This window comes from Pongo abelii, chromosome 9 (genome assembly GCF_028885655.2).
Source record: "Pongo abelii isolate AG06213 chromosome 9, NHGRI_mPonAbe1-v2.0_pri, whole genome shotgun sequence".
Classification (NCBI taxonomy): domain Eukaryota; kingdom Metazoa; phylum Chordata; class Mammalia; order Primates; family Hominidae; genus Pongo; species Pongo abelii.
The window spans coordinates 64939609-64964419 of NC_071994.2; the positions used below are offsets into that span (position 1 = coordinate 64939609).

At 38.4% G+C, this 24811-nt stretch overlaps 1 protein-coding gene across 19 annotated transcripts in view; it reads right to left on the reverse strand.

Annotated features, from left to right (window-relative positions):
- The window catches only part of MICAL2 (microtubule associated monooxygenase, calponin and LIM domain containing 2), a 261462-nt gene that overhangs the window by 23072 nt on the left and 213579 nt on the right, over positions 1-24811 (reverse strand). For all 19 annotated transcript variants that reach the window (XM_054524644.2, XM_054524638.2, XM_054524637.2 and 16 more), the window contains 3 exons: positions 13200-13315; positions 8926-9018; positions 5744-5837 (listed from right to left, as the gene is read on the reverse strand). In XM_054524644.2, coding sequence (XP_054380619.1) covers positions 5744-5837; positions 8926-9018; positions 13200-13315 — 303 coding nt within the window. The remainder of the gene's footprint in view (positions 1-5743; positions 5838-8925; positions 9019-13199; positions 13316-24811) is intronic.

A 24811-nucleotide genomic window follows, 5' to 3' on the forward strand; every position in this document is an offset into this window, starting at 1 on the left:
GGATGTTAAATTGTGTCAAATGACTTTCCTTCTTCTATTGAAAAGACCATAAGATTTTCCTCTTTAATTTTTCAATATGGTAGTTGTAAAATCACCCTTAGATTGCCAGATTTAAAAATTAATGGGATTAAATGTTCGTTATATTCTTTTATCTTTTTGAATCTTTGCTGTATCAGTGGTTGCATCTGCTGTTTCCATTTCTTCTTTATTTCTGTCTTCTGTCTTATTTTTAAAAAACAACTTGCGAGGGCCAGCTTTAGTCTCTCATTAATAAGTTTGTTCAATATTTGGCTTGCAATGATGCCATGGACTTCCTACAGAGTGGCCAGTGAAGCTGGAAACAGAGGTGAATATATAGCAAGTGGACTGTCGGTATTTGTTGAGTGAGCCAGTCTTCCATAGACTAGGAGTGGCCCTGTACATCTTTGTTGAGTGAGCCAAACTGCAAGGCCCTACCATCCTCTGAACCTGAGCCATTCCTCTAACTAGTCAGGTAGAGAATTCCGAGAAGTGGGTCAGGATACTACTGTGTGACTACTGCACAACTACTTGCTTCCTGGGAAAGGGGAAATGGCTCATTTACTGCTTGCTATAAAAGCTGCTGAGTCCTTTTCCTGGGGCTCCCTAGCTATGGGACAACTCACTGCATGCACAGGTGCCATCTGGGCTCATCATGTCACACCATGGGACTTGGGGACAGGGCAACTGGGGCTACCGTGCTGATGTTCCTGCTGTTTGCTATGCTGTGAATAATAAACTCTCTTGCTCTGAGGTACTGAATTTTGTTGTTTACTTTTTGCACCTACATAGTTGTGGCAAACAACCCAAGTTCCTTGCATGCTTAATCATCCACTTTGAAGTCTTATTACTCCTGACCGTTATCTATAAGGTTGGTGTCCTTTTCTGACAAGATCCCATTATATTATGTGACAAAATAATATTATCTGTGTTTCTGTGTTCATGGCTACCTGTATTTAGAGAGACTCCTTTAGAATCACAGAAGATCTCAACCCTTCCCCTGCTCTGCTGACTTATGAATGCACAGCAACCAGCCATGTCTAACGATGGATGAAAGGGTACAACCTTTAACTCACTGCCTTCCAGTACCTTTTGAGAACAAATAGTTATGGAAGGAAACCTAAAGAATATCTATTTCCTAAAACCGATTCCCAAATTGTGGCAGAGTGTCAGAGAGGCATGCCTCAAAACCCATAGTCTGCTATCTTTGTTGAACAGCTTTTACTGCATTACTGTTTTTTGGGGGCGGTGGTGGCGGGGGTGTGGGAGCGATAACAATGAGTCCTCATTGAGATCCTTGTTTGGACCAGGCATGCAAAATTCATGTATTACAAATATTTATAGAAACCAGCTTAAATCTCTTGCAAGGAGTATACTTACAAATGAATGTGAATGGATGAACAAACAAATAAATACCATTTGAGAAGTCATTGACCATCCAGCTGTGTTTTATAATAATAGGGATATAAAAGAAAAGAGAAGGAATATTTTTGAATACCTATTTTATCGCAGGCCCTTTTTTTGGTGCTTTACTAACATTATTTCACTTAATCTTTTCTTCATACCACCCCTGTGAGGTTGGTATTATTCATTCAATTTTACAGATGAGAAAATTTGGCAGAAAAGTAAATAATTGTATAAGGACTACATTGGGATTCAAACTCAGGAGTGTCTGACTCTAATGCCTGTGCTCTGTCCAGGACACCTCACTGTACATTATCCAGGAATTTTTATTCCTCGGGTCCTCAGCAGCAGTGAAAATCATGGAGTGTAAGCCCAGCTACTTCCCTGGTCCTGGGGAGGCTTTCGCCAGCATTTCTCACATAATGTGTGCTCCTGCTGCCACCTGCTGGCACTTCGTGCATCCTAATTTTTCTTGGTAAACCCCTCAATCTCCGGGAAGAAGAAACCATCTGGCTCCAAAAAAGGCAAGAAGCTCCATGCAGACAACTAGCTGGTAAATCTTCCCCAAAGCTGGTAAAGATATAAGGGAATAATTATTCTCATCGACCTCCCCTGGGGAGAAATCCTTTCTCTTTCGAAGTTACTCAGTTTTCATTAGATTCCAGGTATTGAAAGAAAGCCCAGATTGTGTTATCCAGACCATTTAAATTTGAACGGTGGTCTCTTGCTTGATTGGGGTATTCCATGCCCCTAGTATGTAACACTGATCATCACATTGACAAGCAACAAGCCAGTAGGTAACAAACAGTGCCTCAACCAAGAAGAATCTAAGTGGCTGCAGAGCTGGGCTTGGCCTCTTTCCAGAAGGTGGTAGGGCCCCCAGGAATGAGGTTACTGCATATCCTGGTCCTTCACCTGGGCAGCTAGGACCAAGAGGGGACTCTCTTCCCTCTGTCAAAGACATCACACACACACACACACACACACACACACACACACACACTCTCACTCACTCTCTCTCTCTCTCTCTCTCTCTCTCTCTCTCTCTCTCTCTCTCTCCACGTCCTGCAAAACATAATGATTTGTCATCTGGGGTGGATTATTAGATTTTTGTTTTCCTTTGTTTCCCTTTCCTTGACAAAATAGGGAAAAACCCTTCCCGGGGGCGGGAGAGCTTATTTCTGACTGCTGGAAAAAAAGAAAGCAGGAATTGTTGTCACGACAATGAGGAGCTCATCAAAGCCTCATTTTACTCATCAGCCATCATTGCCCTCCATCCCGCACCCCCGCATGTTCCTCTAATTCAATGCCCGCCTAATGAATAACTCCCAGAACAAAAGCCCCTTTCAGGCTGCCTACATAATTATCAGAGGAGCCTTGCATAACTGTCGCAGACTACTCATGTTTTCAGGTCTGTCTCTAAATTTGGTTATTCACAACCTTTATAGCTCAATATTATTGCCTAACTGTGATCATTTTCTAATTATCCTAATAATACCTATTAAATAATTCCCATTAAATCACTTGAACTGGAGCAGCACAGGCCAGCTCAAATACAACTTAACCTAATAAGCATTGGTCATTCATTAAGCAAGAGGGCAATCTCTTAAAGGGACTGAATAGAATATTAAACCGCCAAAGAATATTATTATTGCACAAATGTTATTACAAGTTAGAGTATATTAATTTTGGTGGCTGGTCTGCAAAACTTCCATTTGGTTGCTTTTGAGGCCACTTTCTGGACTTGACTCTTTTAGTCTCCAGCCCCTTGTTGATCTGCATCTGTCACCCACACAAGGACAATCAAGGGAAAAAGGCTCATAAACTTAACAGCGGAATTAAATTACCAAGGATATAAAGGGAATGAATGGAATCCATCTTCTGGCTGGCTTGGCACACCTCTGAAACATCACAAGCTGGCCAGATTTCTTTTGCTATAACTCAAAATAGCTCTCTTTTCTTTTCTTTTCTTTTTTTTTTCATATTTGAGGATGAGGAAGATTTTCAGAAGATGCTTTACAATTTTGGTTTCTATCATTTAAATTTCAAGCAGTAAAAATTAGACAAATTCTTTAAAAGAAGATGTGTGTGGATACTTAGTAATATTTTGTAAAATGATATGAGTAGTGTTTACTAAATGCCTACAACGTAGGCAATACTCCGGTAGAGACTTTGCCTATCAACACTCCTAATTCTCAAAATGACCTGATAATATGGGGATTATTATCTTCATTTTTCAGATAAAAAATCTAGGGCCAGAGAGGTTAAGTGATTTTCTCAGGACTATTCAGCCTAAGTGGAGTGGAACAGAATTTGAACACAGGGCTTATTGGCGCCCACAGCTCCCCACTTCCCACCATGCCACCTCTTGGCCTGTGTTGCTGGCGGCAAACTGAAGCATACCCTGGCTTTTCTGGTTTTTCCTTTTCCTTTCTAATTCTCTCACTGAGATCAGCAGATTGTCAAAGACAAGGACCAGAGCCTTCTGGACTGGGAATATGACCAAGCACCAAACAAGGGCAGTTCATTCTACCAAAAGTCCCACAGCAGCTGTAGAGACAGACAGTGACTCTCAGTCCAGGCAGCAAGAAACTCTTTATATTTGTAATAAGCCTATTTCTAATAAGCAAATTTGGGTCATCTTTGCAAGGAAATCCAGTGCATTTTAGTAAAAAAAACAAACAGGTATTGATTAATCATCTGCTTCATGCCAAGCACTGGCTATGGATATTACATAAATTATTTTAGCTACTCCTCACCACAAATACAAGTAACAAGTATTATTAGCACTCCCAATTTACCAACAAGAAGACTGAAGCACAGAAGAGGTAAAGTCTGACTCTAGCATTTTCCTAAAATCTAGTGCTAAATTAACCATGTGGTTAATGAAACTGAAACCTCAGGACCCCTTACTTGGATGGGTCCTTGCAAGGTTCTGGAAGCAGCCCTCACAATTTTACATGCATGACTTTGCATGAACTCCAGGCCTCAGGAAATCTGGGTCTGCACCTGCTAGTGTCATCGCTCTCATGTAACTGGACTTTTAAAGAATTGAAATCCTAATGTTTCACTTGTTAAGTAACAAGTAACCTGTTGTTTATATTACTGAACATTATTTCAGTGCTCAGTTTTTCACCTTTTATATCTCAAATGCTGAAGGCTGAAGACATCATATTATAAAACTAAAGAGACAATACCCCCAACAAACTCTTAGTGCCCCCCAATTCATGAGCCACACCCCTACTGGAAGATTTCCGAAAATGTAGGTTTCTTTAAGCCACTCCTTACCTGAAAACCCTTCACTAGCTCATTTGTGAAGACATTTCGTGTCTTTCCACATTTGAACTTTGCAGATGCTGTTCCCTCTGCCAGAACAATCTCCTCTTTACTGGTTAACTCTTGTTCTTCCTCTGGTTCTCATCTTATAGATCACCCCTTCCCAGAAGCCTTGCTTGATGGCTTCCCTTGCTCCAAGATCAGTTAGGAACCTCTTGGTTCTGTTCACGTTGTACCCTAATTCTTGTTCCTATCACAGCATTTGTCATACTGTATTGTGGATTACCTCTTTACCTATGTGTGTCTCTCAATGGACTATAAACTTCTCAAGGTAGAAACTGCATCATACTCATTGTTACAGACCCAGTGTTTTAATGTTTAATGCATAGTAGGTCTTCACCAGATGAGTTCTGTTTGAATCTAAGAATCTGAAGCTATTACTGGAATAGTTACCACTTGTTGCTTTACCTTGGGCCAGGCAATGTGTTAACTTAAGCATCAAATATAATTTCTCCTTTAATCCTTATATCAGTTCTATAAAGGAGAAAACCACTATTATCCCCATTTTAGATGAGAAAATGAAAAAGTATAAAGGTTTATAATGTGACTGGCCCAAGGTCATACAGGTAGTAAAGGAAAAACCAGGACATTGACTCTCAACTCTGAGTTTTGAATTACTACCAACACTGCTTCAATACCCATATATTTGTCCCGAATTTATCTTAATCCCTGAATTGCAAAGAACATTCGTGTTAGCCAGTGGAGAGGTGGGGCTGAACAGAAGCCCAGTTACAAGGCCCACGGGCTGACCAATGCTCCTGGGAATTTCAAAGTGGGCCACTAGTTTGATTTTTACATTTGATCTTGGCCAAAAGGCCGAGAAGCAATAGTTTGATGTTTAAAGTGTGCGGCAGCTGTGGATTTAGCACCATATGGCCATGCTGACAGATCCCCAGCAGGTGACAAGGTCTGTTTTCCTCAGATAGTTAGGCTAGCACTATTCTCAGACCATGCCCATTGCTCCGGATCTGCTGGGATGCCGTACCTGCTTCTCCTCGCAACGCCTTCTCCAGCCTCACACCCTGGATCTCAGAAGCCCTCTGCCGCTCCTCCACCTCCTCCAGCTGCCTCTGGATGGCCTGCAACACCAGGATCAGATGTCACACAAGGACTTTCCACATAGAGTCCCAAGAGGGGCCGATTCTGCCACTTACTTTCCAGGAGAAAGAGGCCCTTTCACTTGTGATGGTCCTGCCTTGAATAACTAGGCAAGGACCTCTGAATTCCCAGACAACTATACCCTGATGTTTCCCTTCCTTAGCATGCAACATAAAGCAAGGAATTTGTATGTGTGTTCAATTGGCCCTTAAGTAGACATTAAAACAGTCCCTTTAGACAAGGCCAATCACAGATGTCCTCCAAGACAGAGGCTGTTGGGTGAGGTGAGCAGTCATCATGGCTCCTGGACTCCTTGGAGCCCACAGCCTCTGACTATGGCCGTGGCATAATGATTGGAGCTGCAGCCACTGTTCAGAGTAGGGTAGGGGGTCCAGGGGCAAACAAAGTACTTGCATAATCTATTTTCCCCAAGAAGAACCAGCCTATACCTCCCAAGGAGTCAGTCTGGAGCAAGAGAACTGGGCCAGCTCCCGGGGTTTTGTGCTCCTGTTTTAGATTGTCCTGCTCCTGTCCTTAGCTGCAAATTGTACCTGTTCTTTCATTGCGCCATGGGCAGATGCCCAGCGTTCTTTCACTGTGGAAGTGTACTGTGGCTTTGTTACTAGCAGGTTATTAAGGTGAGACACAAGATGTTTAACTTGTTAGGGGATGACATCATACTCTCCTTAGGTTCATTATAGACACCTGTTAAGGTCTGGGGTCATGACTTTGTTTGCATTTACATATTTATTTTCCTTACTAACTATTAATCTCTTGTGTATATTAGAAAGGAGTTAGGGAAAAGCCACTCCTATATAAATTTTGTTCATCCCCATCCATTTTCTCTGCTTTCAAATACCATGCTGTCAAAAGGCACAACCCTTGGCAGAACAGACTTTGCACCTGGCAGAACAGGTATATTCAAGGAACAGTCAGTTGTTTGGGCAGACAGAATGCCTGTGTTCCTCCTCTGTTTTACTTTACTCTGTCTCACTCTCCTTCTTCCTTAACCCCACGTCTTTCTAAATCTCCCCTGGAATCACAAGCACAGCAGCCGAGGCCCCTCCAATCCTGGAAAGGGACCCAAGCAGGGAGGGGTGGGGCCTGCACAGCCACCAGGCTCTTCTTGTCCCAGCTATGAGTGCTTAAGTCCAACATAAAATCTGAAATAGATGGAAAGTCTACTTAAAACTATTTGTAATTTCATGCCCTCTTCCTGTCTCTCCCTTAAAGACAATTATATCTTTATAAATCCATCTCTTGCTGGCATGCTGTAGAATTGCTAAAGAAAAGAAGCACCTAAATGGCTTTATTACTGATCACTGTGCAGTAACAGCTATCTGGTTCTTAGAGACTAAATTGTGTCCCACCCCAAATGTATATGTTAAAGCCCTAACCCCCAATGTGACTATATTTGGAGATAGGGCCTTTAAGGAGGTAATCCAGGTGAAATGAAGTCACAGGGCTGGGGCCCTAATCCAATGCGGCTGATGTCCTTATAAGAGGAAAAGACACCAGAGATATTTTTCTCTGCTCACGTGAACTCACAGAAAGACCATGTGAGGACACATGAAGAAGGCAGCTGTCTACAAGCCAGGAAGAGAGGCCTCACCAGGTGCCAAACCCGCTGGCACCTTGAACTTGGACTTCTCGGCTCCAGAACATGAGGAAAATAAGTTTCTGTTGTTTAAGCCATCCGGTCCATGGTACTTTGTTATGGCAGCCCAAGCAGACGAATACAGTGGTCATTCTTTAGACACTAAGGATGAGGCTGGGCATGGTGGCTCACACCAGGAATCTCAGTATTTTGGGAAGCTGAGGTGGCAGGATCACTTGAGCTCAGGAGTTCGAGACCAGCCTAGCCAACATGGTGAAAACCCGTTTCTACTAAAAATACAAAAATTAGCTGGACTTGGTGGCGGGCTTCTGTAATCCCAGCTACTCAGGAGGATGAGGCAAGAGAATCTCTTGAACCTAGGAGGTGGAAGATGCAGTGAACTGAGATCACACCGCTGCACTCCAGCCTGGGTGACACAGCAAGACTCTGTCTCAAAAATAAAAAAACAACTAAGGATGAAAGTCTCAGAGATTAAAAAGGGCTGCTATGGGTGCCAGCAGGACTCAAAAGGCCATTGTAATTCGTCTCTCATCACAACCGTCTGGGATGAAAATACAAGGAAGAGGCATTGCCTAGTTTGCCAATCAATATCATAAGACTTGTCTTGTTCTTGGAAGGAAAAGTTGCAGTGTTTCAAGGAAATCTGTTTTAGAGGTTGCAAGTAGACAGAAGTGACTTTTCCCCATTCACTAGGTGAAAGAGGTAGGGTAAAGGAGGGTGGATTGAATGACATCACTTTGGTCAGAAATAGTGTGTAGGATTATTAGCCAGATACAGGGAATAAATGGAGAAAGGGATGTGAGGGTATACTGGATTAACATGAGTGGTCATTCTAAGTCCGTGTATCCTAAAACCCAACTCTTGTTCAAGACTAGGCTTGGGTTCCTCGGAGAGATGGAGGATGCCTTGAATTTCTGCTTCATTTTGCCTGTCTGTGATGGAGTTGTGGCTGAGCAACTTGGGCAGAAGTGTTTGAAGTAAGCAGTCAAGCAAGGAAATCTGTATTGGAATGCTGGATACTTATGATTTCAACTAATCTTGAAGTAGAGAAAGCCCTTAATAGCTGTCAGTTTAGTAAAGACACTGTCAGGGAGTTGGTGGGAGGTTTGCGTCCTCACAGAAGACAAAACTAAGGTCACTGCTATGTGGCAGTCAGGGATGACTCCCAAGGCTATGCGTTGGCTCTTGTTCCAGCCTCACATGTCTGCAGACGGAGGGGTAGCTGAGAATAGGCCGGATTAACACGGGGGCTCTCCAGGACCCAGAGTCCTACTGAGACTAAGCCAGAGCCTCTTTAAAATGGCCACAAATCTGGTCCCTCAGAGAACAAGACTGACCTTTCTCCAGCCTGCTTTCCCTAATACAATGCAGACTCCCAAACCTCTTTCCCATCCAGAGTCCCAGGATCCTGGACCCAGGCCCACTCACTCATCTCCAGTTTATTTACTGACCTGAGCCTTATAGAGTCTTTTCAATTCTTCTTGCTTAACCAACTGCTTCATTGCTTTTTCTAGCTTCTTTCTTCTTCTAAGTGTCTTCTTCTCCTATGAAAACCAATAGAGAAAAAAATTATGTCGGAGAAAAATGGGGTTGAAATTTACAAAATATCATTACAGGCTTCTGCCCTCTCCAACTAATGATTCCTAGCCACTGCTTACCTTCTAAAATAATGACATCTGGTAGAACTCTCTGCAATGATAGAAATAACCTATAGCTGTGCTGTCTAACGTACGGAAGCCACTAGCCCCATGTGGCTAGTGGACACTTGAAGTCAGTGTGGATTAGAAATTGAATTTTAAATTTTATTCAATTTTAATGAATTTAAATGTAAATTTAAGTAGCCACATGTCGCTAGTAGGTTCTGGATTGGGAAGCTGCTATGTGTGTATTGGGAGGGAGTGTATGTGTAGGTCTGTAGCTGGGAACTGCTATAATAGAATACTGTCTGGGTTCAGCTGAGAGAAGGAATGGTACAAGAATTATACTTTACAGGGGTGCTACGATATGGCCCAGGGATGAGGGGCCTGGGAGAGAAAGAGACAGGCAGGCAAGTAGACAGACGTACACACACATGCTCTCTCTCTCTCACTACATGAAAACCAGTTAACAACTTTAAATAGTGCTTAGGTTGAGTCTACAGTGACTAATTAAACCTGGAAATGGAGAAATGTATCATTCCAATGAAAGTGTTTTTTGGCTTGAGGGAAGCATGAGATTGCTTCTCTTCCCAACCTCACTTTGTTTATACAATTATAGCATTACTGTCACTGGGTTGTGTGTGTACCTGGGCTTGTTGAAAAAAATTTAAATTGATGCATATAAAGTAGAAGTCTAGATCTTGATAGTATCACTTCCAGGTTTTAGACACAAGAGAAAAAAGAAGTGATGGTGTGGTTAATTCCACATACTGGAAAGTTCAGGAGACACTTAAAAATGGGAGAAATAGCAGAGACTAATGGTTGAGCACTGGGCCCACAAGACAGGCAAAGCTGGCATCCAATCCCAGCTGAGCTGTGTGAGCTTCAGAATATCACACAACATTCTGAGCTTCAGTGCTCTCTTTAGAGTAATGAGAAGAATTTAGTGCCTACTTTGTAGGGATACACTAAGGACTAAATGAAATAATAAGGCTAAGCCTTTTGTAGAATACCTGAAAGAGACATGGGATGAACACTCAGTAAATACTAATAGCATAATTTTTATAGCATTCCTATATTATTATAATTAAATTATAATTTTAAATTAGCATGATTATCACTTTTTACTAAAATCTATTATGATTTTTGTGTGTAGGAGTATATATTATACATACACACACATACACACACAGACATTCTGTATCTACAAAATAAATGTTCAAATTGGGCTATTTTTACTCTGCCTTCTCTGAGCATACACGTCAACTTTCTGTATACTAGGATGAGGATTAGAGCATGCTAGATATTTCTTTTTAATGCTGGAATAAATAAATATGAAATTTAAAAATTGTTGTAGCTAGCTTGGTGCCTACAGGCTATTTTTCTGGAATTCTCCTTAGGACCTGAAATCCTAAAGATCTTCTTCATCCTTGGAAGAAAATTTTACTCTCAGAACTCAACTTATTCCATATCATATCATCTCTGTTTCCATGAGATGACTACCAGATTGACTGTCAATCACTCTGAATGGGGATTCCAGACCTTTTGCATGGGGGATTCTTCATGGGGCAGCTAGGATCTTTCTGGAAAGGCTCCAGGGAAGAGGTGGTGGGGATCAATGGTAACTGTCATCCAGAGATTGTCTAACTTAGTCTATATGGAGTCAGTTCATTTATTAACAAGTGCCCCTTGAGCTTGCATTATACTAACCTATGTAATAAATCCTCTCATTTACCAAATGCTATATGCCAGATACTATACTAATTATTTCACATGTATCATCCCATTTATTCCTCAAATTGCACTTACTTTATAAGTAAGGAAATAAAAACTCAGAGAGGAAATTAACTTATACAAGATGATGCAATTATTACTAGGCAGAGCCAGGAGTTAGGCACAGGTAGCCTGAATCTAGTATCCACATTTCATTTGGTCTGTACTGCCTTTCCTTGTGCCAAATACCATTTAGACACAACAAGGACCTACTCTAAAGTGGGACTATGGAAAAGAAATGCCAATGTTCCCCCTAAATGAAGACCACTGAATGCAATTCCCAGGCAAAAGGTGGGGGGAATTGCCTCAACAGCAACATGTGGTCTTAGTGCTTCCCAGAAGCAAAGCTATCAAACTCTGACTCTTTATCAAGAGTCAGCAAAACAGAACCCAGAGGAGGAAAGAAAGTCATTTATTGCCTTTTATTAAAAAGTTGCTGATACAGAAAAGAAGGATGCTTCATTAATAAACACACAGCCTTACATACACAAGGCACAGTTCTTATATCCTCACTGATGGTGATGATGCAGAGAGGGAAAGACGCTAAGGGCTATGGAAGAAAAGATGCAGAAACTTGGCAGAATCAAAGACAAGCTGCTGCGTCTCTTCCTGCCTTAGTCTCTTAGATCTGGGTGGTGGTGTGGGAGGAGAGGCAGTGGAGAGCAAGGGTGAAGCAAAGGGAAGAGGCCGAGAGGACACATCCTGCCTCCAGTTTCCTGTGCAAAGGTTCATTTGAGCTGTTATGGGCTCCGTGCCACCTGGCTGGGGACACACCTGCATGGGACAGAAGAGACAAAGAAACCAGAGGATGAAAATCTCCTCTCATTCCTTCAGTGTGAGCCCTCGAGAGCTTGGAAAAAAGAAATCTTCTTGCCAGCTTCCCTTCGTGTAAGAGTGGGCCAGGTCAGAAGCCAGGTGAAGCGGGCATGCTTTACCACCCGGCAAGCTGACGTCATGGCGGGCTCTGTTCTGGGCCAGCAGGAGAACAAGGAGCTGTTTGTGAGACTGGTCCTAGATACCACTGTCTTGCTATTTCAATATGTTTGGGCCATTCTATTCTTTTATTCTCCATGAGTGTCAAGATGGCTGATGCTGGGATCTCTACCTAATTTGAACATAGAATTAACTCAGGGTCATTCAAGAGGATGAGAGGGGCAGTAAGAAAACCGCAGAAATCAACACAACACACACAGAATTCATTTGTGTGGAATACTGAATTAATCAGGGACACCATTGTTAGAAATGAGAAATTCATACATCTTTCTCCCTCAACTCTCTGTCTCTCTCTTTTCTCCCTCCCTCTCCCTTCCTCTCTCCTCCCCTCCCCACGCCACACCTCCCAGACTCCTCCTGCCTTGCTCCAAGCTGGGCCATGGGAAGTTGGAACCCCACAGTGACTTGAGATGATGTCAAATCTCCTAATGCCAGATATGGAAAAGTTGAGTGTAAGTAAATAAATTTGGTTCTCCTCCTCCCTCCCCAGATCCTCACTACTCCAAAAAATAAACACTACCAGAGCAGTGAACTGCTTCTCTTTCTACCCGGGAAGCATTTTAGGTCCAACCATTAAGTAACCCCTGCCACCCCCCACCCCACCAAGTACTCTACTGTCTCAGTGAAAATGTTCCAGCTTCAGTGGATAAAGAAAACAATGGTGGGCTTTGGTTATGGGACATCTGTCTCTGTGTATGTGACATATAGACACATTTATAAACATATACAATATTTGTGTTTTTTAATCTATGGATATGAGAGTTGTTTAAAGAGTTCTCCAAAAACATTAATGTTCATTGAGAAAAGAAGTCTACCGTCTCCCCAGCTGGCACGGGGCTTGTCCCTTCCACAGCAGAGATCTTTGGAGTACCCATGTCTAGATGCAACTGCATGGTTCATTTCATATTTCTGATTAGAATAAACATAACATTTTCCATGCAATCTGCCTCTAGTGCTTCTTAAATGAAGCTGTGCTTCCCCCAGGGAAATATGCATCTGCTTGTTGTAATGTTTTCGATGGTTTGCTTGTTGGACCACATATTAAACCCACTTTAAGAGCTGCCGTCACCAAATGGTTTCACGTAAATATGTCTTTTTTTTTTCTCCCCAATTTGCATCTGAGAAAGGCAAACTTCTACAAGTTTTTTTTAAAGAAGATAATTCTTTGGGTGTTCAAGGTAAAGAGAGCACCCTGTCAGATGCAATGAAACATGATCCTCCTAAGGAAACCACTGCAGCTGGAGCCCACATTGGTTCTGAAATCTGGATGGTAAGCAGCCCCCACCAGCCAAGGCCCTCTTTGGCTGGTCAAATGTTGTTACCTTTAACTGCAAGGAAAGCTGGGGGTCAAATTCTTCATCTGCAGAGGAGGAGGAGGTTGAAGAGGCAGAAGAGGAAGTCTCTGTTACCTGTGCTCTGAGGGGAAAGTTCTTGGAGTCTGAAATGGGAACAGAAAAACTCAATGAACTGCTAGCTTCATTTCCTGCTTTATGAACCAAAGCTGCTGCCTCCTCTTCCCCCCTTACTCTCATTCCCTTCCTCCCTGCCCTCCCCTCACTGCACCTGCCGTGAGCATGAGGCAACAGTACCTAAGGGCAACTGAAAATTTGGCCCTCCACGTTAATTACATTTCTGGGTCCCTGCCAAGAGCTTTGCAGCTCTCTTTTCACATTAAAAAAAAAAAAAGAAGAAAAAACCAAGGTATTATGCAGAAATCAATTAATTCCTTAAACACCATTTATATGGTGTATTGCTCAGAATGCATTCAGAGATGAAATCTATTATTAAAATGCATGTCTGAAGTTAGTTGAGTTACCTAAATGCTTGTGTAAGGTTCGTTCTGCAGAGTAATTGAATGCAAAAAAGTTGGAGCCAGCTCTTAAACAAATCGCCCTTCTGCGGCTCACAGCATCTGGCACCCATTTTTACTACATGACATCTGCTCAGTGTAAAATAGCTGGCGTCAGAATGTCTGGTCATAGAAAAAAAAATCCCAAATGTAATCAGAAGCAAAAGGACTCTAAGCCTAAGGTTTTATCACATAGTCTCATGCAACATAAATATTTCATTAATTACGGCTAAACAAATGCCATTTTTATTTTCCCAACTTGCAGATATTATCACATCATCGAAGTGGTGACTCAAATGCCAGGAAAGCAATTTAAGATAGGGATGGCTCAACAATACAGGGCCCAAGGGAGAGCCGAAGTCGAGGAGATATGCCAATCTCTGAACAAGAGGTAGATGGTTAGAGGCAGCAAAGTGCCCACGTTAACTAGAATTGCTCTGTGATCTGGCTGGGGACCATGTGTGATAAGGTCTTCCAGGTGCCACAGGAGGCTTTTATTCTTCTCAGCAAGAACATCTGCCCCTACACATCAACATGATGCAGAGTTAATGAGTAATAGCTGGATTAACCCACTCTGATTACTGAATATCAGGACCAGCTAGGACTCCACGATAGGAAATCTACTAATCTTTATTTTGCTGTGGCTGCTTATGTCTGAATAGAAATAGGTGTTGGGTCGGGGGAAAGGAGAAGCACCTCCAAGTCAACTAACATTCTCTCCAGCCTGCCTTTTCCTCCTTAAAATTTTCAACTATTCACTCTAGTGAGAGAGGCCAAGTTTGACAAAATAAGGGTGCTTTAGCCTCCAGGAGCACATTTACATATGTTGTTATTCAAAGCAAAATAATGCAAAACATCCCTGTTTTCTGGTTTAATTTGCCAGATGGAAAGCTCAGGTAAAGATAGAATCAGAGAGCAGTATAATAATGGGAGGAAGCATTATTATTGATGAGCTGAGATTGTTTCCCACTTCTAGCCACTAAATGACCACTGAGTAATTCAGTCACTGAGTGTTCACTTCTTAGCATATGACCTTGAGGAAATAATTTTACCTCCTTGAGTTTCTCAGGATCATGATTTCTAACTTGCAGAATTGTTGTGGAAGGGTGAAGATAATCAGTGTAAAGTGCCTAGCACAATGCCGGTATATTAGCAGTGCCTAAGTAAATGTTCTTATCGTTGGTAGCAGCAAGAGCAGCAGGAACCATGTGATCATCATCACTGATCTAAAATAACAATACTGCAACATTAGAAAACTGCCTAGTTAGCCTTTGTTTATGGAAGAAATATAAACCTAAAGTTGAAACTTCTTCTAACTTTCAAAAAATAAATATTTCCATTGAAATTTCTTTCAAAATTGAGGAGAAAATGCTTCCAAAGATAAGGCATTTCTTACACTTCTGGCAAGAAAGAAGTTATATAGTTGCCACTGAGTCTTTTTCTTGTTACCCTCTCCATCACAGAACCAACCATTCTAGTAGTTTTTTTTTTTTTTTTTTTGAGACAGAGTCTTGCTCTGTCACTCAGGCTGGAGTATATTGGCATGATCTGGGCTCACCACAACCTCTGCCTCCCAGGTTCAAGTGATTTTCATGCCTCAGCCTCCTGAGTAGCTGGGATTACAGGCACCCACCAACATGCCCTGCTAATTTTTGTATTTTTAATAGAGATGGGGTTTCGCCATGTTGGCCAGGCTGGTTTCGACTCCTGATCTCAGGTAATCCACTTGCCTTGGCCTCCCAAAGTGCCAGGATTACAGGTGTGAGCCACTGTACCTGGCCTAGTACACTTTTCATTTGTAAAATCTTAAAGGCTTTGCAGCATTGTTCCACTTTGGCTGTGTTAGAATGACTGATTCTGGAATTCATCTCCCAACACAAAGCACTGAAAATTAAGACAAAATACATAAAGCATCTATTTTCAGGCACTGGACAACAGGCAGTGCAGAACTGTGATAAAGGCAAGAACAGAAGCAAATGAGGAAAGTCCTACAATCACAGTAACTTTCTGCCTAGAGGGTCTTTCCAGATCACAGTACAGGTAAGAAGAAACTAAATAAAGCATAACAGATTCATTGAGTTGAAAAGACAGATGAGAGTTTGGGCAGGCTGAGACAGCTGGAATACGTGGGGCAGAGTATTGGAGAAGAGGGAGCTATGAAAAGAAGAAATTCACACCTAAGCATAGAAATCCCCTTGAGTCTATTGCTTATAGTAAACTATAGATGCATAAAGAGAAACTCTATGAGGTTGGGCAAATAGCTGCTGGGAAGTTGTTGCCTAAACAATCTTGAAAGCTTCTTCAGGACTGAGAGATGTTCAAGTTCTACCTAGCCAGGGTAGAACAAAAATTTGAGGCATTGATAGAGACCACAGAAAAATCATGGGGAATGAATTAGCCCTAGAGTAAAGGTTATTATAGATTCACCTGAACAAAGCTTAAAAGCAAGCCTTCAAAGGAAAACAAGTGATCTGCAAGTTACCCCACTACTGCCTGCCAAATATTCTTTACTGCCTGCCAAATATTCTTTACTGCCTATTTAATTCCTTAATTAAAGAAACAAAATATAGACATGCTACAATGTAACATTCAAAGTCTGGCAGCTGGTGAACAATTACTAGAGATGTAAAAAAGCAGGACAAGTCTGATAATCAAGAGAAAAATTTGTCAATAAAAGCAGACCCAGAAATGACAGATATGAGGGAATTAGCAGATGAGAATTTTGAAATAGCTATTATAAATGTGGTCAAGAACTCCAGCAAAAAAAAAAACTATTATAATAAACCAGTAAAGTTGCAGTATACAAAATTAACATAAGAAAATTAGGAGCATTTCTATACATGAACAACAAACTATCTGAAAAAGAATGAAAAAAATCTCATTTATAATAACTTCAAAAAAAAAGCCACCTAGGAACAAATTTAACCAAGGAGGGAAAGACCTATACATTGAAAATCATAAAACATTAATAAAAGAAATTGAAGAAGACACAAAGAAATCAAAAGATATCTCATGTTAATGTATTGAAACAATTACTGTCAACATTTTCACTAAATATATACAGTCAAAGCATTGCAATTAAAAAGAAGATATTGTCAGACTGGATTTTAAAAAAGCAAGAACCTGCTATATGTTGTCTATAATAAATTCATTTTAAATATAAAGAGAAATTAAAAGTAAAAATTTAGAAAAGCTAGAGTGTGATAACTTGAATCAGTAAGAAAGATCATGCAGCTGTATCAAAGTAATTTGTGGACCAGGAATATTAACAAAGATAAAGAGGGACATTCCATAATAAAAGGTAAACCTATCAAGAAAATGAAACACTTTTAAATATGTGTGCACTTAATTAAATTAAAAAAACAAAATACAGACAGGCTTGATTAATTAAATATTAATTAATTACAGAGCTCCAAAATACATGAAGCAAAAATTGACCAAACTGAAAAGAAAAATAGACAATTCAAAAATTACAGCTAAGGGGTATTAACTCTTTTCTCTTGGAAATTGATAGAATAAGTACACAAAAGTAAGAGTATGCAACTTGTACACACTATTAAACAACTTGACCTATTTCACATCATGGAACACTTCAACAAAAAGCAACAGATTATTTGAAAGCACACAGGAAACATTTCCTAAGTTAGACGATATCCTTGGCTTTAAAACAATCTTGATAAAGTTCTAAGGAGATTGAAATAATAAAAACCATGTTCTCTGACCACAAGATAATTAAAGTAGAAATTAGAAATTAATAACTGAAAGATACTCTGGAATATCCACAAAATATTTGAGAATTAAATAACACACTTCTAAATAACCCATAGGTCAAAAAAAGAAATCACAAAGAAAATTAAAACAATGTATTTTTGAGAGAGTCTCACTCTGTCACCCAGACTACAAAGAAAATTAAAAACAATTTGAACTGAATGAAAACACAACATATTAGAATTTGTAGGATTCAGCTAAAGCAGTGCCCAGAGTGAAATGTATGGCTTTACTTTGTTTATATTAGAACAGAAGAAAGGTTTAAAATCAATGATTTAAGCATACTGTAAGAAGCTAACAAATATGAATTGATTTCAAAGAAGTAAAAATAAGACTGACAATTGACTTCGAAGAGAAACAATGGAAGCTATGAACAATGGCATGATATCATTAAATGATGAAAGACAATGCCTACTGTCAACTTGCAGTCTCTATTCTAAAGAAATATCCTTTATAAACAAAGGCAAAAGTGAAATGTTTTCAAACAAAACCTGGCAGAATTATCCTCGGCAGACTCACACTAAAAGGAATGCCACAGAGAGTTCTCCAGGCAGAAGAAAACCAATCTAAGATGAAAGTATCGTGATGCAGAAAAAGATGAAGAACCACTAAAATAGAAAATGTGCATGAATCCATGCACATTCAGGACTGTTTCAAACCATAATTATAATATCTATGGGTTTAAAATATGTAGTGAATTAAAATATATGACAGCAATCACACAAAAGTTGAAAGAAGATAAATGGAGTTTAAAGTTTTCTGAAGTCTTAGGTTATCCAGAAGGAGATAAGAGAATTAATTTAATATAGATTCATTTTAGTTATCAATTAACATTATAGTCTCTTGGGTAACTGCCAAAATAATAATGAACAAACTATACATAATTACAGGCACTACATACTATGTATTACATAAATAATAAGTAAAAGAGAAGAAATTGAATTTTTAAATTCCGGATTAATTAAAAATAAAGCAAGAAAAGAGAAAAAATGAACAAGTCAGATGAGACAAATGAAAAACAAACAGTAAACTGATAGATTTAAACCCAAATATATCAGTAATTATGTTAACTGTAAGTAGACTAAATATTCAAAATAAGAGACCATCAAATTGGATTTTCAAAAACCCAAACTATAGGTTGCTTATAAGACAGACACTTTAAATATAATAATACAGTAACATTAAAGTAAAAAGAAGGAAAATGGGATATCATGTGAAAAACAAACCAAAAGAAAGTTTGTATAGCTATCCAAAAAAAAAAAAAAAAAAATCAGACCAAGACATTAAGGCCAGAAATATAACAAAAATAACGGACATTTAATGATTATCAAAGCATCAATTCAAAAGTATACTATAACAATCAGAAATGTGTACATACCTAACAGCATAGCCTCAAACTATATAAAGCAAAAACTTACTGAACTAGAAAGAGAAATAGTCAAACCCCTCTACCATTGTTAGATATTTTAAACAAAGCTCTCTTAGCAAGTGACAGAAAAACCAGACAAAATTAAAAAAAATCAGCAAGGCTATAGAAGATATGACTAAACACTATTAATAAATTTGACCTAATTGATAAGCAAACATAGACTATCACATCCAATAACTAGAGAATATATATTAATATCTATGTACTTATACACACATATATATTATTTGAAGTACATAAGAAACATTTATTAAATTGATGATATGTCAAGCTATAAAGCAAGTATCAACAAATCTCAAAGGACTTAAGTCCCACACAGTATGTCTTTGGGTAACAGTGGAATTAAGCTAGAAATCAATACAATCATGTAGCAATTGTAGGGTCTCAGAAGCAGCTTTCTCTGACCTTCTCCTGCCCTCCTGGACTCTCATTCTCCCCCTGCGGTTATTCATAGAAACTAGACTCCCTCTTCCTCAAGGCAGGTCATAACAACCAGAACCCCTTTCCCTCAAAGCCAGATATAAAATCTAAAAATATTACTCTAACTTTCCACCCACCTTTCTGTGTAAAAACTGGCCATAAAGAAATGATCTGACTTGCCTTGTTTGACTCTAGATCTTTTTTTTTTTTTTTTTTTTTTGAGACGGAGTCTTGCTCTGTCGCCCAGGTTGGAGTGCAGTGGCGCTATCTCGGCTCACTGCAAGCTCCGCCTCCCGGGTTCACGTCATTCTCCTGCCTCAGCCTCCCGAATAGCTGGGACTACAGGCGCCCGCCACGACGCCTGGCTAATTTTTTGTATTTTTTTAGTAGAGACGGGGTTTCACCGTGTTAGCCAGGATGGTCTCGAACTCCTGACCTTGTGATCCACCCGCCTCGGCCTCCCAAAATGCTGGGATTACAGGCGTGAGCCACAGCGCCCGGCCGACTCTAGATCTTAAGACTCCTATTCCAGGGAAGATCCTGCCCCATACCCAAAATAAAGGAATGCTGTACAGAGAGGCCAAGAAAGATCTGAAGAGACAGGCCTTGCTGGGTTTCCCCAGTCTATTAGCATAAGATTTTACTCTTTTTGTCCAATTATATTTCTTCATGACAATCCATATTTTGTTGAACCTAAGCATAAAAATGAACAGTTTCCGTCTATCTTTGGATCTGAATTCTGAAGACTCCCATGTCACAAAAAACTATGATCAAATAAATTTGTATGCCTTTTCTCCTGTTAAACTGCCTTTTGTTGGTGATTTTCAGCAACCTTTCAGAGGGTGAGGGGGAAGTTTTCTCTTGGACTTGACAAAATTAAGTAACATTTTTCTAAACACCCTGTGGATCAAAGAAAAAATATAAATAAATTTAACCTGACTGATGATAAAAGTGCGTCATAACAGAATGACTGGGATGCAGTTAAAGCAGTAATTAGAGAGAAATTTAGAGCCTTACATAAAGCACACATCATGCAAAAAAAAAAAAAAGTTGAGAAATGTTGTTCTAAGATGCATTTCAAGAAGCTAGAAAAAGAACCACAATTGAACCTAAAGAATGTAAAAGGAAGCAAATAATCAAGATAAGAACAGATTATGAAAGACAATAAAAATAAAGCAGAAATAAAATTGAAAATCAACAAAGTGAAAATTTGACTCTAAAAATACAAAATTAAGAATGATAAAGCAAAAAATGGGCAGAAAGCAAAAATTACCAATATTAGGGATGAGAAGTCCTATAGAGTATTATTAAAGGAAGTTATTATATAAACTATTATGTAATAATAATTTTAAAAATTTGTTTTTATACAAACTATTATATAATAATAAATTTAAAAATTTAGGTTGAATAAATTCATTGCAAAACACAATTTGCCAAAACAAACACAAGAAGAAATAGAAAATGTGATTAGTTCTCTATTAAAGGGACTAAATTTATAATTAAAAAACGTTCCACAAAAACAGTTCTAGGTTATATGACTTCATTTGTTTCCCAATGTTTAATAAAAATGTCACAATATTAAAACAAAAAGCTCTTCCAGAGAACAGAAAAAGGACACTCACAAGTTGTGTTATGAGACTAGCATAAGCTTAATAAAAATATAAAGAAAAATTTGGCCAGGCATGGTGCCTCACACCTGTAATCCCAGCACCTTGGGAGGCCGAGGCAGGTGGATCAGGCCAAGGCAGTCAGAAGTTTGAGACCAGCCTGGCTAACACACTGAAATGCTGTCTCTAAGAAAAATACAAAAATTAGCTGGTGTGGTGGCATGCACCAGCTACTCTGGAGGCTAAGGCAGGAGAATCTCTTGAACCCCAGAGGCAGAGGTTGCTGTGAGTCAAGATCGCGCCACTGCACTCCAGCCTGGGCAACAGAGCAAGACTCTGTCTAAAATAAAATAAAATAAAATAAAATAAAATATAAAATAAAATTAAATTAAATTAAAATAATAAAATAAAAGTAAAATAAAATATAAAATAAAATAAAATATAAAATAAAATAAAATATAAAATAAAATAAAATAAATACATAAAATAAAATAAAATAAAATAAAATAAAATAAAATAAAAACCAACAACACCAACCAAAAAAAAAGAAAGAAAAATTTTAGGCCAACATCATTTATAAACACAGGTGTGAAACTCTGAAAAATAATTAGTAAATTCAATACAGTGATACATAAAAAGGTAGTACATTATGACCAAGCTGGGTTTATTTCAAGAACACAGTAATGATTTAACATTCAAATATCTAAATAGTCCTAGCCAGAGCAGTTAGGCAAGAGAAAGAAATAAGTGGTATCCAAACTGGAAAAGGAGTCAAATAATGCTTATTTGCAGATGATATGATTTTGTATTCAGAAAAACTGAAAGACTCCACACAAAAACCCTTTCAGAACTGATAAACTTAGTAAATTTGCAGGACACAAAATCAATATACAAAAATTAGTAGCATTTCTATACACTAAGAGCAATCAAATCAAGATTCTTTTCTGAAAAAGAAATCAAGAAAGCAATCCCATTTATAATAGCTACAAACAAAAAAAAACCTAGGAATAAATTTAACCAAAGAAGTGAAAGATCTCTACAAGAAAAACTATAAAACAATGATGAAAGAAATTGAAGAGGACACCCAAAACATGGAAAGAAGTCTCATCCTCATGAAATGGAAGAACATTGTTAAAATGTCTATACTACCCAAAGCCATCTACAGATTCAATGGAACCCCTATCAAAATACCAATGACATTCTTCACAGAAATAGAAAAAAAAAATCCTAAAATTTGTACAGAACCACAAAAGACCCCAAATAGCTAAAGTATTCCTGAGCAAAAAGAACAAACCTAGAGGCATCATATTCCTTGATTTCAAATTATATTACAAAGCTATAGTAACCAAAAGCATAATACTGGCATAAAAACAGATACATAGACCAATGGAACAGAATAGAGAACCCAGAAGTAAGTCCACACACTTACAGTCAACTCATTTTAACAAAGGTGCCAAGAACATACATTGGGGAATGGATAGTTTCTTAAATAAATAGTGCTGGGAAAACTCAATATTCATGTGCAGAAGAATGAAACTCGATTCCATTGTTCACCATACACAAAGATAAACTCAAAGTGAATTAAAGACTTGAATTTAAGGCCTGAAACTATGAAGCTACTAGACAAAAACACTGGAGAAGTGCTACAGGACATTGGTCTGGGCAAAGATTTTTCTGGGAAAGACCTCAAAAGCACAGCTAACAAAAGCAAAAATAGGCAATTGAGATTATATCAAGCAAAAGAGCCTATGTACAGCAAAGGAAACAATTAACAAAATGAAGAGACAACCTAAAGAATGAGAGAGAATGTTTGCAGACTATCCATCTGAAAAGGGATTAATAACCGGAATATATAAGAAACTCAAACAACTCAGTACAAAAAACCAAATAATTCAAATAAAAAATGGGCAAAAGACCTGAATAGATATTTATTAAAAGAAGACACACAAGTGGCCAACAAGTGTGTGAAAAAATACTCAACATCACTAATTATCAGGGAAATGAAAATCCAAACCACAATGAGATATCATCTCACCCCAGTTAGAATGGCTATTATCAAAAAGACCAAAAAATCAAAAATGCTGGCAAGGATATGGAGAAAGGGGAACATTTACTTATACACTGTTGGTGAGAATATAAAGTAGTAAAACCATCATGAAAAACAGTATGGCGGTTTCTCAAAAAACTAAAAACAGAACTACCATATGATCTAGCAGGCCTACTGCTGAGTATATAATGCAAAGAAAGGAAATCAGTATATTGAAGAGACATCTACATTCCCACGTTTATTGCAGCAGAATAGCCAAGATACAGCATCAACCTAAATGTCCATAAATGGATGAATGAATAAAGAAAATGTGGTGTACATATATATATATATATATACACACACACATACATACAATGGAATATTATTCAGCCATAAAAAATAAAATCTTGTCATTTGCATCAACATGGATGAAACTGAAGGTCATTATGCTAAGTGAAATAAACCAGGCACAGAAAGACAAATATCACATGTTATCACTTATACAGGAGCTAAAAATGAAAAAGTGGATCTCATGGAGATAGAGAGTAGAATGGTGGTTACCAGGGAAGCGGAAGCAGGCAGGAAAGGCTAAAGGGAAGTTGGGTAATGGGTACAAAATACAATTAGTAGAAGAAATGTTATAATATTTGATAGTACAATAGGAAAATTATAGTTAACAATGATTTATAGTAAATTTCAAAATAGCTAGAAGGAAGAATTGTTTGTTTCCTAAGACAGAGAAGAGATAAATGTTTGAAGTAATTGATATTTCAATTACTCTGATTTGATCATGACACATTACATATATGCATCAAAATATCACATGTATCCCAAACACATATAAAACAATGATTTATCAAGTAAAAAATACAAAAAAGTTACATATAAAATTGTCATTTAGCACATATTGACTAAAGTAACAAAAGCATATGATTATCCAACAGATGCAGAAAAAGCATTTGCTTACATTTATCATTACTCATGATTAAAACTCATAGCAAGCTAGGAATAGAAGGAAATTTTATTGATCTAATAAAGGACTGACAAAAGAAATCTGCAGCAAACATTATACTCAATGGTGAAATACAATCTCTCTCATATTGGGAAAAAGACAATGGTGTACACTATCATCTTTTCTATTCAGCACTGTATAGGAGGTCCTAGGCAGTGCAATAAGGCAAGAGAATGGAAAAAAAGGTATACAAACTGGAAAGGAAGATGTCAGGCTGTCTTTATTGGCAGATGACATGATTATCTTGTTAAAATTCTATTTAAAAGCTATTACAATAATAAGTGAGTTTAGTAAGGTCAATATAAAGTTAATTTGCTTCTACATATTAATAATGAACAATTTAAAAGCAAAATTAAGAAAGCAATTTTATTTACAATGGCAACAAAAACATGAAATACTTAAAAGATAAATTTAATATGTGTGAAAAATCCACACACTGAAAACTAAAAAAACCATTCTAAATTAAAGTGAAAGAAACTTAAATAAATTGAGAGATATGCCATTTTCATGGATTGAAAGACCAAACAGGTGTCAGTTTATCCCAAATTGATCTATAGATTACAAGCAAAATTCCAGTAGGCTTCTTTGGTAGAAACTGATAAGTTAATTCTAAAATTTATATGAAAACACAAAAGACCTAGAACAGCCATATTAATTTTTAAGAAAAACGAAGTTGTAAGACTTTCCCTACCTGTTTTTGAGACTTATTCTAGCTGGGCATGGTGGCTCACACCTATAATCCCAGCACTTTGGGAAGCCAAGGCAGGAGGATCACTTGAGCTCAAGAGTTCAAGACTAGCCTGGACAACATAGTGAGACC